A 17,301-nucleotide genomic window follows, 5' to 3' on the forward strand; every position below is an offset into this window, starting at 1 on the left:
CTACATTTACAAAAAAAAAAAAAAAAAAACGGTGAAAAGATATAGGGCCGATCCATCTATTTCGGTAAGAGAACACAATCGTTCTTATGACTGAAATGTGTGTAATTTTCTGACACTAAGTACAAATGTCTATGTGTAAGTTTTATGTGGTTAGCAGTTTAAATGTGATCGTGCCTACAGCATGCATTAGGGTGAGAAGATGCGGGCGCGAGCGTTTGGTTCTTTTTGACATAAATTTGCCGTCATACATTTTCCTCTCCACCAGGTGTCGGTAAAACAGTACATTTTAAGAAAGTGTTAGTAATAATGACTTGCAATACAGTGTATCTATTTTCTTGTGGAAGACCAGGTATTGAATATACAAGAGGTTACAATGAAACTACAAATACAGCTGAATGAGACTTGATGAGTGTGATTTTTCAGATTCAATTCAATTCAAGTTTATTTGTATAACGCATTTTACGATACAAATTGTTGCAAAACAACTTTACAGAAATTTAAGTTTCTTCAATATTTAGTAGTAGCTTATCAGTGGTGACTGTTAGCTTATGTACATATGGAAGAAATGTACGGAAAAATCAATTAAAGACATAATCAAACAGACAAACACTAACAGCAATTATTATATGATGCTATCAAACTTATCGTGGCTACAAGTGCACAACAACAATTTGCTGTTTATACAAAAATTGATTGTTGGTCATTTAGAAGTGGAATTAAGGAAAAATCTAGGAGGGAAATTACAGGGAAAAACACAATTCAGTTCATATAAAAAATGCTGAATGCATTGATGTTGATCATAAGGTCCATGAAGCATGGAAATTGAAAATACTGCTATTGGACCTAAGACATTGGTTAGTTAAATTAGACAAGATTATATTTCTCTTTCACAACCTTTCATCTGTGTCATATTAAACACTCCATCTACCCAGATTAGGGTAAATTGGGAGACTTTTTTCATCCAGAATTCCTGTTGATTATGAGAGAGCTGGAACCTGCAGAACCTGTTTAGCTTACAGTGGGTTGCTTTGAATGATTAAAAAAAAAAAAACTGCTGGTGGCTGCAGTTTTAGGGGAACAGTGGTCAGTGATATGAAAACGAAAGCATGTAAAACTAATATCTTAAGAAACAAAATCTTTACAGGTGAAACTGCTTCAGTGTGTGCTCCCCCTTTACAAAACTGCAACATTTTAAGAGACTTTACTGGCTGAGTTGTCAGGTGATGAAAGTAACATTTCTGAAAACGTGAAATGAAACAGAAGATGTGGAAAATGTGTTTTTATAAGCAAAACCACCTTTTAATCTCTATATGATCAGTCTCTCTTCCTCTTTTGCAATTTTCTACAACAGCGTCTCCAGCAAAGTGCACAGCATTTAAATGTTGCTAGAGTTACAATCAGCACAATAAAAAGCAGGAACCCAATCACATCTAGACTGTGGTATTGAAGCCAGTTCAGGTCATGAGCAGCAGGTCTCAGGTGGTCTGCCCCTTTGTGTCTCATAACAAACTCTGTCCAGTAGACTGCAAGATCCAGGGGCTGCATGGGACGGTCATTGTGTATGGCCGACAGCTTCTCCATTCTTTGCTTATAGCTGCAGAACACGGCAAAAGAAATACATTGAGGTTATGAAAGAGAAATATGAGAGCGACAGTGGGAAAAATGTTCAAACTCTAACCTGCTGTCATTAATAACTGTGTTGAGAGCATCAACCAGTGTTTCTGTAGTGATATCATGGATGCTGAGCACCACTCCCACCCCTCGAGTCGCCACGCGGTGCACGTTGTCATCCTGGTCACCAAAGAGGGGAAGCATCACCATGGGCACACCATGACAAATGCCCTCATAGATTCCATGCGTCCCACCATGAGTGATAAAGGCTTTTGCTTTGGGGTTACCTTTAATAAACAACAAGAATTAAGATCACATTGCTTTTGATCGGACTATGTGGCTGGCATATACAGCAGATGATGATATGCCAGGGAAAAATGGGGTTCAAAAGTATGACTGAGATTATTATTTTTATTTATTTATTTAAACCTGGAAATAGTTTAAATAAATAAAAAGTCAAAACATATGAGCAGGATATTTAATGATTTCCCCTGTAAGGATGGGCACCCACTGTCAGAAACATAAATCTACACTTTTCTTGAGGATATTTAAATAGAATTTTGCAAGATCTATCGATATTCTGACACCTTAGGGCACCCTTTTCTGTAAAAATTTTCCAGTATTTATACAGCTGACCAGATTGATCAATGGTCAAGCATCTAAACCATTGTTTACCAATACAAGCACAGTTAATAGGATTAGCTAACATTCTGAGTGAGAATGGGCTCTGCTCTCCAGTCATTGCAATCATACCTGACATGCCAGGCAAAATCCAGACTTTACTCAGTTTGTTTAACAAAAGCTGCTTCTGTGTTCTTGGTTTAACGATCCACGTTGTTGCTGGAATTTGTGGTTGGCTGATCCTTAACTTGCTACCCAAGGGATAAGCCAAGTGAATCCCTGGATTTCACAATAATAAATTTACTCCCTCACGCACTTCTGGTAAGACAAACAGAAATCCCTCATTCTTTAGCACTGAATCTAACTGAAGTGTTTACTTAACTACAAATAAATCCTATCCTTTTCACAAGAAATGAAGACAGCCCCCCTCAAAATAAATAAATAAAGCAAAAATATACATTATAGCAAACTATATATTTTTACAAAATATATAATGAAATAAATTCTTTGATTACATAGATCTTCTAAGTTTCTAGATCTCTACATTGCTACTGATTAATAAAATCAGAACCATATTTTTCTTTTTTGGATGCATGAAGAATTTAACGTTACATATACAAAGCATTAAATTAGCCAAATTAAATGTTGTATGGCATGAGAAAAGTTCTTTAAAGGGATAGTTCAACCAAAAATAAAAAATAACCCATGATTTACTCAAGACATCCTACTGTAGGTTTATATGACTTCTTTCAGATGAATACAATCAGAGTTATATTTAAAAATGTCCTGGTTCTTCCGAGCTCTATAATGGCAGTAAATGGGTGTTGATTTTCAGTAGTCCAATAGAAGTTCAATAAAGTACATCCATCATAAAAAGTGCTCTGTTTTTGTAAGACAAATACCCAAATTTAAAACTTGTTATACGCACATTTATGAGAGAGTGACATCCAGCAGATGACGTAGGATGTAGAGATAGTATAAGCTCCGGTAAGAAGTAATAAATGCGGAAACAGAGAAGAGAGCAAAACAAAACACCAGTCAAGCCAAGAGGAGACTGGTTTTCCTTTGCACTTTTTATGATGGATGGATCAGATGCACTTTATTGGACTACTGAATATCAACACCCATTCACTGCCATTATAAAGCTTGGAAGAACCAGGACATTTTTAAATATATCTCTGATTGTATTTGTCTGAAAAAAGAAAGTCATGGCTTGAGGGTGAGTAAATCATGGGGTAATTTTTATTTTTGGGTAAACTATCCCTTTAAGCTACTCATTGCATAGCTAAAAAAATAAATAAAAATGAACCAACACCCAGGTGGGTGATACATGTTGTAGTAGCATTTTAAACAGACCAGGGGGGGTATTAAAAAAGCAGGTTATGTGACATACGCGGGTATGTTTGAGGATAAGCGAGCAGATAGCCTCAGCTTTCGGTTCCAAAATCGGAGGTTACTTTCAGGGTAAGTACCCATAGTAACTTGCTCTCTGAAGATAACTGCTCCGGCGCAGGTTATGTTCCAGGGTTAGTTCACTTCAGCGCACGTGTGATCTACTGACGAGCCTTCAGCCTATCATTATATAATATTACAATATGTAATATAGCATATATATATATATATATATATATATATTTATATGCTATGTTAATGATGAAGCGCTAACATCAGTAATAAATAAGGTAATATATTATTCTAATATGGTAATTATTTATTTTATTGGCATATATAACAGTTATTTGTATAAATTATAAAACACTATGACAAGGCAATGTTTAATTTATTATATGATATTATATATATTTATTTATTACATTTTATATTATCATCTCACACGGATCAGCATTTTCTATAATGTCTAAATTCTAAATCAAAATACATAACTGATACGACTTAATATATAATTAGCATCAAACAAACAATATAATTCATATTCTCAAGGATTAAAGATTAAATGGAAAAGAAATAAAAATGATTGCACAACCACCAATTAGGTGGAGATATGCACTAAGCATGTAAATGACCACTGAACAAAAGAAGAAGAAATAAACAGCATGGCGCGCTTTTTCTAAGTGTCCATTTTCATAGTGACTCGTTGATTTGTCGCTCTGTTGAGGATGTCTTGAGTCTTAACCAGGAACATACTCTGAATTGAATGAACTTACTCCCGGACCAGTTTTTGGAACCACATACCTCGAGTAAGCAAGGTTTGGGGTTAATCAACCATTGTTCAGGGTTTAGCTGACGGTAAGTTAACCGTGCTTTCTGGAATACACCCCAGAGAAACTCACCGAGCAAGTCATTCTGTGGAAGCCACTTCATCAGCTTGACATTTTCTGGGACGTTATCAGGAATCTCACCTGTATACCGCCAGAGAACCTAGAAAGAATGACAGTTTTCATTCAAAACAAACTACAGCCCAGTTAACCTATTGGCAGTCCTACCCTTACCAAAAAGTAGCATACTTCAAGTTTATTTTATTAAGTATACTTAAGTAAAGTTCAAGTATATTTAGACTTTTTGTAAGTATAAGTCAAGTATACTTAAATGTCATTTTAAGTATATTTCTGAGAAGTACATAAAGCCCATTTCTGAGAAGTACATAAAAAGTAAACTAAAAGCATACTTTCCTATTTTTAGTTTAAAAGAAGTATACTAATAGCACACTTGAATAAACTTCTTTTTCGTAAGGGTACTGAAGCTATCTTATGAAGACAAGTTAAAAAACGGAACCAGGTTACCAGTTTAGTCTATTACTTTAGAAGTACCCTTTTTGTAGAATAGTTTCTATTCAAGTAGACACTTCTATATGTGAAATCCTACATTTAATTTTGTTGAGGCTACATATTAGTAGAGGCTTATGGAATACGCCTCTACTAAAAAAAAATTGCGACATGATTCATGGCAATCTAAGAACTTTAAAAAGAGGCTCCGTCTCGGTCTAACAGAAATACTATCCACTCTAGTAATGAGCATTCTGTGGAGTGCCAAACCCCCTTTTCAGCACACACAATAACTTTAATGAGAACAAGATGTTCCTGGACTTCCTCCCCAGCTATAGCTAAAGCTCTGCGTGCAGCCTCCACTTAGTTTTACACTTTACAAGCTGAGAAAACAAGTGGGTAATGTGGACTTGTGAACCCTACAATCCTTAACTGAGATACTGAACATCTGGGTGGCTGAACAAAATGATTTCAGGTCACGCACCACAATGTTTGCACAGAAGATATAGCCCTAAGCCTTGGGTTAGTAAATGTGTGTAGTTTAAAGGATTATTTTACACCTCGTTTGACAACTTAAATTGCACCAGAATAACTTGATTTCTGCCAGTATGTAGTTTTTAAAATGTATGGCATTCCAATTACTACAATAAAGCAAATTATATCCATTCCCTTACTAATACGATGATGGATGCCTATAATCATACACTACCCAGAATAATTTCTTCCCTATATGAGGTGTTAATGTGTTGCAGCCCCTCCTCCACACTATGAAATTGAAATGGGATACAGAATTAAAGACTGAAATACCTACGGGTTGGTACGATATGTGGCTAATACACCAAACTACCACTAGCTCACAAATATGGAGGGAGTTTTCTCGGAAGTGACTTATTCGCTTCTTTATAAAACCTAAGATCAAAAGCAAACAAGTCTCCAGACAACAGGTTTGCTGGAGACAGTGGGGACAGTTAGAAGTGGATCACATGCATATCTTTTGGAGTTTTGAGAAAATCCAATCTTTTTTGGATGATGTGCAGGTAGTTATGTCTGAAGTGCTTGGATATAGAGTACCCAGAACCTCTTTATTTTTGCTTATGGGAAATATTAAAGCATAGTACCTAAAAGCGACCAATATTTATGTAAGATTCTTCTTGTGGCATGTAAAAAGACTATAACTAGGAATTGGTTTTGATATTACAGTGTTTCGAGATTATTGAAGAAATCCTGGTGATGGAAGAACTTAAGTATACGTTAAAGATGAAAAAAGTGTTTTCACAATGGACTGGGAAAAGTGGTTGATATATAAAGAATAAAAAGACATCCTCAGCTAAGTAAACTGTAAATGTTATAGAAATGGTAACCTCATCTGTTTGGCTTTGTTGTTATGTTTTGTGTGTGGGATATTTTTTCTTTCTTTCTCCATTTCTCTCCTTAATTATGGAGTTGGTATATATATATATATATATATGTGTGTGTGTGTGTGTGTGTGTGTGTGTGTGTGTGTGTGTGTGTGTGTGTGTGTGTGTGTGTGTGTGTGTGAGTGTGTGTTTATTCTATGCACTGAGATGTATGTATGTATGTATAGGACTATAGCATAAATCTGATATGTATATGTTTAATATCTCTCCATATTTTTTTGTTAATATTATTTTTTTTATGTGCATTGTTAATCTTGTATATTAAACTAAATAAAAATAAAAGTAAAAAAAAAAAGAAAAAAATCTTTCTTACCCTCTGTGGAATCATACTGAAAGCCTTGAAGAAGATGGCAGCTTTCTTTTTTGGCATGGAGGAGACCAGAGAACCCAGACTGAACACCACAATACCATGCTCTCCAGAGCCCTTGACAAATTCCTCCACCTCCTGCAAAAGACAGACAACAAGCCAAAAAATAATAAGCCAAAATTAAATAATGACCTTGTTACATGTATAACTCACGCATGTGTTTTTTAACCACTGCACGAATGGAACTTCATTGGAAACTTCATTGGAAACTTTTTTATATATATATTGTTAATTTTGACTTGTCATTTTTTTTCTTCAGGAAATAAAAAAAAAAAAAGTATTATCAATAATACAGCTTGTAAACAAAATGTCGAGTAGCATTTCATTTACCTCAGGCATGTCATCAGTGTCCACAGCTGTTTGTTTGCTTGAGAAATTAAATTTAGAGAAGAGCATTTACAGAAATATTATACTCATTATGTTTTTCTTTACCTGTTAATTATATCTCAATTATTTAATGTATGTTTAAATAAATCTGTTATAATAAAACAAGTTACGACAGCCACTGTGTAAATGAATATATTTCAACAACAAAAAGAAATTTTATAATTTAGAAGTTAATTTTAAAAAATGCATTATGTGCAATTTACAGGTTTGCATACATTTTTTAAGTTGAGTACTCATATTTAAAAATAACCAGTAGTAGTAATAGTAGTAATAATAGGGCTTTGTTGTTAGTTGTAATCTTTTGTAAAAGAGCTCCCTTTTACAGCATAAGCTGAGGTGGATTTTTATCGCTAAGAAAATTTGAATTATAACTGAATTTATTTAAAGAAAAAGCAATTTGATTAGTAAACCACTGTTTAATAAAAAAACAAAAACAAACCTGAGGTATGTATGAGGTATGTCATGTTTGTGTACCATTACACTGCTATAAACTAGATATGTAGCACAGAAAAAGCAGACATGTTTGCATTATGTACAGCTTCATCAGCAAGGCTCATGTTATGCCTTAATCACCACCAAACCTTTTCATCTCATCGGTGTCTTTCCTATATGATATTTCAGAACCTATGCTTTGCACACATCACACAATTACATAGTGTCTGGGGTTTTCGGAGCTCAGGACTCATTATTTTGCCTGTAAAAAGCTCCCCTGCCTCAAATACACAAAGAAAAAAAACTGGTCCTCACGGAAGGAAGGGTGGCTGACAAGGAAAATAACACAGAGGGAAAGAAATGGAGGAGGTTGCGTGCCAAAGAATACATTGCCTCAGGTTACCAGTGCCCTAGAGAAAGGAGTCATATTACCATGGGATATGTTTGTATGAGGGTAAATGTAATGCATGTTAAGACAAAGCATCAATGTCAAAGCTCAAAAATGGAACCCATATTTCCAGAACCAACAATGACCCCAACCCAACCTTAAAAAAACTGCCACAGATGTAACATTTCCTTCTGAGGAAATTACATCCTAGGATTAGCCACTCACTACTGAAAATGTTTAAGAAGTTTGATTAACAATAAAAATCTATAAAAGGCAAAAACAATAAAAACCTTTGCATTTTGCAGTTAGCTTATTTGACCAAATCCAAAAGGCACCTCTGGTGACTTACTGCAGAAAGTTCAGCACTCTTCCGACAGTTGATGCCCCCGATGAAGACCATATTTGGCATGAGAGGCCTGGGGTACTCAAATGTAAAATCATATCTAAGCAACCAAATAGCTCCGCGGCCAATTATCTCCTGGTATGTCACATCCGCGTCAAGGTATCTTGAAGCAAGTTCATCAAAACTGGCATACATTATTCGACACAGCCCCAGCTCTACACCACTCATGACAAAATTTTGAATGCGCTCTACAAAGGTCATTTTGTCAGTGCTGCCAGAGTGAAACCGAGGTACATAAGACGGAGGAGAAGGACACTGTGAAGCCAACATGTCAAGGCCACAAGGCATGCCACGAAGGAAGTAGACCACAGGGAGACCGAGCGCAGTAGCGATAATAGGTCCACAGGGCAGAAAAGGGTCTGTGAGCACCAAGTCAAAGTTCTCCTCTTTCATCTTCTGCATCAAAGGTTTGTTGTAAAGTAGTGACTCGCATCCTTCGACCTGCGTTCCTGTGAAGTTCACCAGACGCCCCACTTGGATGACAATGTCCATCAGTGCAGGGCTACGCTTGAACACCCCCTCCTGAAACCCTTTCAAGCTGGTGGACAGCTCTTCCTTGGAGATCTTCACCGGGAAGGTCTCAGTGCGGAAGAGCTCAGAACTCTGGATCAAGATGTTGGTCTCGGGCACCAGGACCAGGATGTTATGGCCTCTCTGGGCCAGTTCTGACGCCAACACCTTCATGCTCAGCCAGTGGCTGCCTTCAACAGGCATGACCAGCACCCGGCCACCCTGCGCAGGCCTCAGCCAGGCACCCAGCCAGAGCAGCAGCAACCCTGAACCCAGCCCCCACAGCCAGCCTTCCTTCAGCATAACTGGGTCTGCCTAAGACCAGACACAAACACTGAAAGAAAAGGAGAGGAGAAAACTCCTCCTCCAGGAAAAGGGGCTGTGTTTACACTCTCCCATGAGTGACTGAGAAACAAGGGAGCGAAAGGAAGAACACGAGAGCGCGACAGTTGTCCATGTTTTGGTTTGCAGATCGCGAGAAAAACATTTCCTGAAAGGGAAAAGGTGCTTTGCAGGGCCAGCACAATGTTACAAAACACTACATATTAAGTAAAATTTTTTACAAGAAAAACTCTTCGCATTACAGTCCTAAATTACACGTTAAGTAGTGTTTTACAAATCTGTGAGACTGAGATCTTTAAACATCTTTAAATACAAAATTAAAAGAGAAGCCGTAGGTTGTACATATCCAAATACACCACAGTTTCTTAGCAGAGATAACCATGGATTTAGTTTTTAGAATTCTAAGTTAAGAACAAGCACTCAAAGATTAATTTACAACCAGCTGTATGAACTCAAACGCATAAGAAGGAAGAATTATAACGGTTGCCAGGTCAGCAAAAGGCAACTCTCACCAGCACCTCCCCCCTCTCCTCAAGCCCAGCTTGCGTGAGAAGCTCACCACTCCTTTCCTTCCCATCTCCCCAGTTCAAGAGATAACCTGACCAACAATGCTACCCCACATGCTTTATAAATTGCATTCCACAACATTGATACCCACATAGCATACTTTGCCAATAAAGAGAAATTACCTGTATATTTGTGGTGAGAAAAACAAAAGGAGTGAGATTTACTGTGGTATAGTTCTCTCGCTCTATCTTATTTCTTACTGTTAATCCTTTGACTGATTTTATTTAAACTACCAATAATTTTACCAATAAATCCTCAAATACTTATAGTACTAATAATTATTATTACGACTACATTAGCGGATTCCTGATTTGGGGGATATCCACCACTTTTCTGTTATTCAGTTCCAGTTCCAGTTGTTGGTACTTGCTTTCTATAAAACTTTGTAGGAATCAAACTGTAATTTTTTTGACCTTGCCCAAGTACTGGTGTAATCTGCACAAATAACACAAGCAACAATCTAAAAAGTGAAAAAGTAAAAATCCAAAAAGAGTGCCAAACTTTAACAATGTGTCCAGTAAGATCCACTGACCCAGTCATGGCCACATGCAAATTGTAATCCTCCCCCACCCAGCTATGCTGTGGGAATACTATACTAACAACTGAACTGCTGTTTATCTCTTTAGGACTGGGACTGCAAATAAGAGAGAACAGTGACTCCTGTCGTAATTTTATGAAACAAAAACATTCTCAAATAAGGAAAATATATATATGTGAGGAAAAATGGTAACCACCAGAATACCACTTGAGCTGTGTTGTACTACAAAGAATAATTAACAAACAAAACAAACTAAGTATTAGTGAAGGGTCAAACAAAGAAAAGCCTGTTTTACCAAAAGAGCACATAATAATCATGCAGCTATAGTCTACCATATATATATGTGCATATATGCATTTGTCCCTGGAACGGCAGAGAATAAATATAGAAATACAGTATATAACTGCTGCAAATCATTACATAGTCATGTGGGTGAAGGACAATCTCGATTTGACCCATAGCCTACTATTAAAATACGCTTTGTCACTGAAATATTATTTAAAACACGGACATGGCCTACTTTGCTATCTTAGTTGCTGTACCTGTTCAAACATTGTTGTGTGTTCAGCTATAATAAGTTTAAAATTAACATAGCTTAAAGTTAACATTTAGACCTTAAATTTTAATTGATCTGTCTGTGTGGCAAAAAAGGACACATTTTATGCCTTTTGCAATTAAGTAACTTTTTTTTGTGACTATTCTAAAAAATGAATAACAATTAGAAAGAGGAAAAAAGGTAAGCACTTTAACTAAGATGAAGCTGAAGACCTTAACAATGAATTACTAAGGTGGTCCAAAATCCCACTAGTATTCTGCTGCCTTTTAACTGGCTGCAATCCTGGGACCTTTGTCACCCTTTCCAGCCTGGATTTATCAGAAAAGTGTCTTTTGAATTGCATTAGTTTTACATTTTTAAAAGTCTAAAAGTGGAGTGGAACGCCGCCAGAGTATCTGAGGTACAAACTGTAAAGTCACAGCCCTATTCTGGAAAAGGGTGCGGGAAGCAGCAGCTCATTTGCATTTGAAGAGACATGCGTGAAAACAGAGCGTTTCTGTTGCACTCAAAATCAGCATTTTCAAAATTATATAATAAATGATCTGTGGGTTATTTTGAGCTGGAACTAAAAGACACATTCTGGGGACACCTGAGACTTATACTACATATTGTAAAAAGGGGTTATAATAGGTCTCCTTTAAAACCTACAGAAATGAAATTAACAAACCTATAGTTGACATTAATTAAATTTCATGTACAGTTCTATGTGTTACCAAAATACAAATAATAACCAGAAAAAAAATATGCATATGCTTATTCTTTCCTGGGCTGTATTGGCTTTTGTCATTTGCTTTTTCATGGCCTTAAATTTGATCTAACTGAATTTAATTCATTTGATGACATTTCAAAACCTGCAGGAACCCTGTGACCAATAAATCTGTCAGCAGAATAAAGGCTCCAGGTGCAATCAACCATTCAGTAGTACGGTTATGTGTTAAGAATTGTAGGATGTAAGATGAAAGGTCCATAAAGATATGATGTTTGAGTTTAGTCCAAAGAAAATCACAATAAGTCACATCTTGAGTAAGGTATGTTCCTGGGTCAACATGATTTGATGGTAATGGAATAACAGTATTTTTCAAACAAACAAACAAAAAAACATTCTAACCCCTATCCCTACTCCTAACTCAAACCATAACCACAACTCAACCCTTTAGGAATATGATAGGCTGATAAAAATGGTGTACGAGCCCCTAAACCATTGCTAAAATTACAACTAACATTAAAACCAAATCCTAAAATCTCAATGGTTGTCAGAAACGTTGCTACAAAATTAGGTTTAGCCAAAATGACCCTGGCAATAAATTACCTACAGTAGATACAGAGTCCAATTTGTCTTTTGTTTTATTTTACTAAATGAGATCATACCGCATCAACCAGACAGCTCCAGTGCTCAGGATCTCAGTCAGGCTCACATCTCTCTGAAGGAAGTTGAACCTAACACCCTTAAATGGCCAAAACGTAACCTTGCATATCAGTGGTTCAAGCATGCTGACAAGAACGTTCACCACACACTCACCAAAAGACATGAGGTCTGAGTTTCGTGTATAGAACCGTGGGACATATAAAGGAGGGTCGGGACAGGCTGTGGCCACACAGCATTCCCCTTTACATGTACACCGCAGGTACAGATAGATTATACACCAGTATGGCTCCCACTGATAGGGCAGAATCAGTTAAAACAGCATAAAAATTTTGCTCTCAGAAAATCTATAAGCTCTTGGTTATTGAACAAACCTTCAGCTGTAGAGGTCACATAGTTAATAATCTTTCTCTAATGGGCCACCATTGAAGTCCCACTCTTTGGATTGCTCTGGCTCACGAGTATGTTCCACAATCATTTGGATGATTATCTGCAATATTTATCAACTAGTTGCTTTTGCAATTAACGATCAGGTAGAAAGCAAGTGGATTCCTTTCCAGCATTTTAGGAATCCATTAAAACGCAGCAAAATCCATTAAAACTCAAGCACAAGAAAAAAATAACTAGCATAACTTAATATTTTACAGAGTTTGCCAGTTGCAGGCAGACTTGCTGGTTAATTATTACAATAACACTAGTGTAAACAGATCTATATTATTGGCAGTGCTTCATGTTGTTTATTCTGCTACTATATTTAAAGATACAAGCAAGCTGCATCACAGATTCACACAGTAGAAGTTCAGCTGATTTATGGATTTTCTAAAGTGCTTATTTACCAGTTTGTCATCCTAAGTAAGCAGTGGCTTCTTTACCCAAAGAATAATCTTTGAACCCCCTAAAGAAGACTGAAAATCATCTCAGCTTTGACTTCCGAGTAGACCAAAACATCAGTCTGCAGAGCAAAGGCTGCAAGATGCGCGCTTGAATATCAGAACACAATGATGAAAAGACATACGGTCTGAGATCTGTGTGAAGAAACGAGGGTTGTAAGACGCAGTGTCTGGTCAGGCTATGGTGGTATAGTTTTCAGGGTATTTTAATCTCTAGTGAAAATAAATATACTAAAATGTATTTGAAATACATTTATTTCATACTACAGTACAAATACATTTACATATTTATGTACTTAATAAAATACCTGGCAATTGTACTTTTGGTATACTAAACTGGTATATTTAAAGTCTGCTAAATTGGAACAACTAATTTTGTACTTAATGCAATTTAATTGTGTGGAAGTAGTGCTGAGGTCCAACTAAAGACATACTGAAGTATATTTGATTGCGCTGAAGTGGAACTATTGCATTTAAAGACAGATATTATTTAAAGATCATACAATCCTCATTAATAGGGACATTAAGCACATTTTAGGCTTAATATTAAGAAATGTGCATTGTGCGCAAGTAGTAATGCAAATAAAGTTTAATTAAAATTTTTATTGTTTAATGTTAATAAATATGTTAATAGATTTGAACTACACTTAGTATGAAATAAATGTGTTTTAAATATAAGATTTTTTTTTTACTAGGGATGAGACATCCTGATTTTGCAGAGTAAGGTATGTTCCTAGATCAACATGTTTTGTTGGTCCTGGAACAACAATTTTGTAAAAAAAAAAAAAAAAAAGTTCCAACCTTTATTCTTACCCCTAACCATAATCTAAGCTTTAAACTACAGTACATGTACATTTTCAGTTAATAAAAATGGTGTACAAGCCCCTAAACCAGTCCTAAAACAACGTGACAATTATGCCTAAACCAAATCCTAAAATCTGATTGGTTGTCAGGAATGTTGTTCCAAAACCAACAAGAAAGTTATCGATACATGTGGAACCTGGCAAACTAGGTGCATCCAAAATAACCCTGGCAATGAATTACAATATGTAGGTACAGTCATGCTCGCCTTTTGTTTTTTTCCTGATTGAAAACCCAGAAACTTTGTCACGCTTTTCAGCTTCTACTTGCTACTATGAGCTTCAAAACTCTGAGTATCATGTAGCAGGTATAAAGGTAATGCTGACCTTTTTCAGTGGGTTCCTAATTCCACAGTTAATTCCTCCTATGAGCTGCATGTTGGGCATCAGGGGTTTGGGGAACTCCAGACTGAAATCATACCACACCAACCAGACTCCATTGCTTAGGATCTCAGTCAGGCTCACATCTCTCTGAAGGAAGCTGGATGTAAATTCCTCAAAGGGCCAGTATACAAATTTACATATAAGTGGTTCCAGCATGCTGACAAAAACATTCAGTACACGCTGACTAAAAGACATGCGGTCTGAGTATTGTGTAAAGAAACGTGGGATATATGAAGGAGGGTCAGGACTGCCTGTGGCCGCAGCTTCACACAGTAATCGCCTCAACATGTACACTGCAGGTACAGATAGATTATATGCCAGACTGGCTCCCATTGGTAGAGCAGGATCAGTTAAAAAAGCATCAAAGTTTTGTTCTCTCAGAAACTCTATAAGCTCCCGGCTCTTTAACAGACTCTCAGTTGTAGAGGCCATATAGTTAAAAGCGTTTCTCATAAAATCCACCTTTAAAGAAACACTCTTCAGTAGGGACTGCTCTGGCTCTGTTAGTTCACGAATGTTCCCCAATTAAATCCTGCCTACAGTATATGTGACTGGAAACGTCTTTGTGATGTTGTGTTTGCCTGGACACTGAATGTGGAAGGGACTTCATTTAACTAAAACCTATTTATGGTATTTTTTTACACAACAAAATTCATTAAAGAGCAAGCACAAAATAAATAAATAAATAAATTCTTTGTACAACAAAATTGGGAACCTTTTTTTTTCTTTAACTAATGATTAAAATGTTGCCAGTGTAAACTGAACTATCATTTATTGGCAGTGCTGAGCATTGTTAATACTTGAACTATGTTCAGAGATACAAAAACACCACATATCATGATGCTGTGTTTTTTTCATTTCATTTCTAAAACTCTATACAATATAACTCATCTGTTATAAAGCATAAGCAATCAGAAGCTTCTCAGGCAAAAGGACATTCTTAATTCCCCTTGATGAAGTGCACAAACCACCTCAGTATAACCAGGTTACGTGTTTGGAATGACATGAGGATGAATAAATAATGACAGAATTTTCATTTTTTGATGAACTATCCATCTACCCGGTTGAGAAAAAAAACATAGGCTGGTTTAAAGATAGCAACTGGTTTGAGATGGTCCTTAGTTGGTCATGAGCTGGTTTAGGCTGGCTAGTTGCTTAGGACCAGCTTAAGCTTTAAACACACTTCTAGACCAGGTGTAGCAAACACACAGACGAAGCAAACATTTTTATCTTGTGTTTAGGCATCCATGTAGACATTTTACACTCACCTTAGAAAGAGGGTTTTTTATGGCACAGTTAATCCCCCCGATTAGAACCATGTTGGGCATCAAAGGTTTAGGAAACTCCAGGGTGAAATCATAACGTAGCAACCACAGGGCTCCACTGCGCAGGATCTCTGCCACACTTACATCTCTCTGCAGGAAACGGGATGCTACACCCTCAGTTGACCAATATATCAGTCTGCAAAGCAATGGCTCTACGATGCTCACTAGAACATTCAGCACACGTTGACGAAACGACATACGGTCCGAGTTGTTTGTAAAGAACCGTGGGATGTAAGAGGGAGGGTTCGGACAGGCCGTGGCTGTCGAGTCTAGTCCACAAGGTAAGCCTCGCAACATATACACAGCAGGTAAGGAGAGGTTATAAGCCAGGATGGCACCAGTTGGTACAGCTGGGCTGGTGAGTACGGCATCAAAGTTCTGCTTCTTCAGGAAGTCCACCAGCTCATGGTTCAATAGAAGACTCTCAGCTGTGGCTCTTTGGAGGGCCACAAATTTCCTCATGTTACTAAGTCTGGTGCTGATCTTCTCCAACAAAGGCAGCTGCTTTCTCTCCATTACCTCAGCATTCCGAGCTTGGAGTTCATCCAGTTGTTGCTTTCCATATGGAACCGGGAATGTTCTAGTAGTGTAGTGTTTGCTAGGTCCTAGCAGTACACTGACCTCTGGAATGACCACCATCACTTTGTGTCCTCTGCGGCCCATCTCCTCCGCTACAGCTTTCACACCAGTCCAGTGACTACCATCCATCGGCACCACTAAAAGTGAACCAGTCCAACCAGGTTCTCTAGGCTGTATCCTGGCTCCCACAGCTGCAAAGGCGAGCATGAAGCACCCCAGAAATGCAGCCAATTTCATCTTTGGCTCTCGATGTTCACAGAGTGCACTCAAGGAGAAATGCATTCTAGCAATGAGTCGTCAACGTCTTGTGTAATTTGACTCTCTCGGAGTCTCGCCCCTTCACGGTATGGAACAAATTGGATTAACCAACTGTGTGATTAAATTAAATATGTTAGTTTAAGGACCATTCTTCAAAGTGACTTACAATCAGAAAAGACAAAAGTGATCACTAGTTAAAAAAACAGCCCAAACACATGTATCACAAAGACCTCTGCAAAAACCTGGGTACAAAGTCCTGCTTAACTACTGCCTTTTTTTTACTGGATGAGATCCCAGGACCTTTGTTACCATTTCTGCCTGGATTTACCTATGAATAATCAACTGGTTTATAAATTGTAAACCTTAGTTTAAAATCACAGAATTCTGACAAATTCTAAATTCTAACAAATTTATTTATATTGAGTGGCAGTAGTCTCAGAGCATATACAGATCAACTTTTTGTATTCCTATTATAGCTGTTCCTACATGTAGTATCATGTATGAGTATAAATGAGATGTTCACCTTTGTTAATGAGATCTTAATTTCAGTTTATCACTTGTATCAGCATCATGTTGGGCATCAGGGGTTTGGGGAACTCCAGTCTGAAATCATACTGTATCAACCAGACGGCTCCAGTGCTCAAATTTTTTGCAGAAAGTTGGCCCTCAAACACAGAATGTGTGAATGCAGCCAGAGTGACTGGCTAATATGTTGTTGTACAAGTGACACAGTGACCTGCACTTTTTACAAAATTCTGCAAACATTCAAGCAAACAGCT

The 17,301-nt window shown here is 37.2% G+C and overlaps 2 protein-coding genes across 3 annotated transcripts; both read right to left on the reverse strand.

Moving 5' to 3' along the window:
- Positions 1-1,012: 1,012 nt before the first annotated feature.
- Positions 1,013-16,775, reverse strand: LOC109109202 (UDP-glucuronosyltransferase-like). 2 transcript variants are annotated; one of them, XM_019122355.2, is made up of 5 exons: positions 15,629-16,775; positions 6,687-6,818; positions 4,524-4,611; positions 1,679-1,898; positions 1,013-1,594 (listed from the first exon to the last, which is right to left on the reverse strand). In XM_019122355.2, exons 1-5 carry the CDS (start codon positions 16,544-16,546, stop codon positions 1,315-1,317), a joined length of 1,638 nt encoding a protein of 545 aa, XP_018977900.2. In that variant the 5' UTR covers positions 16,547-16,775; the 3' UTR covers positions 1,013-1,314. The 2 variants fall into 2 exon arrangements, with proteins under 2 accessions (XP_018977900.2, XP_018977901.2); XM_019122356.2 differs by lacking the exon at positions 15,629-16,775 and adding an exon at positions 8,297-9,190.
- Positions 13,764-15,620, reverse strand: LOC122138895 (UDP-glucuronosyltransferase 1-6-like). The gene has a single exon (XM_042733985.1). The coding sequence runs from the start codon at positions 14,811-14,813 to the stop codon at positions 14,274-14,276; it is 540 nt and encodes a 179-aa protein (XP_042589919.1). The 5' UTR covers positions 14,814-15,620; the 3' UTR covers positions 13,764-14,273.
- Positions 16,776-17,301: the final 526 nt, after the last annotated feature.

Source organism: Cyprinus carpio, chromosome B11 (genome assembly GCF_018340385.1).
Source record: "Cyprinus carpio isolate SPL01 chromosome B11, ASM1834038v1, whole genome shotgun sequence".
NCBI lineage: Eukaryota > Metazoa > Chordata > Actinopteri > Cypriniformes > Cyprinidae > Cyprinus > Cyprinus carpio.

What these genes read in the sequence shown, in the direction of transcription:
- LOC109109202 (XM_019122355.2), bottom strand. Translation starts at nt 16,546, where the DNA reads ATGCATTTCTCCTTGAGTGCACTCTGTGAACATCGAGAGCCAAAGATG. An exon ending in TAAAAAACCCTCTTTCTAAG is followed by an intron (nt 6,819 to 15,628) that starts GTGAGTGTAAAA and finishes TGTCTTTTGCAG; the next exon opens with GAGGTGGAGGAATTTGTCAA. An exon ending in ACAGTTATTAATGACAGCAG is followed by an intron (nt 1,595 to 1,678) that starts GTTAGAGTTTGA and finishes CGTGTTCTGCAG; the next exon opens with CTATAAGCAAAGAATGGAGA.
- LOC122138895 (XM_042733985.1), bottom strand. Translation starts at nt 14,813, where the DNA reads ATGAGAAACGCTTTTAACTATATGGCCTCTACAACTGAGAGTCTGTTA.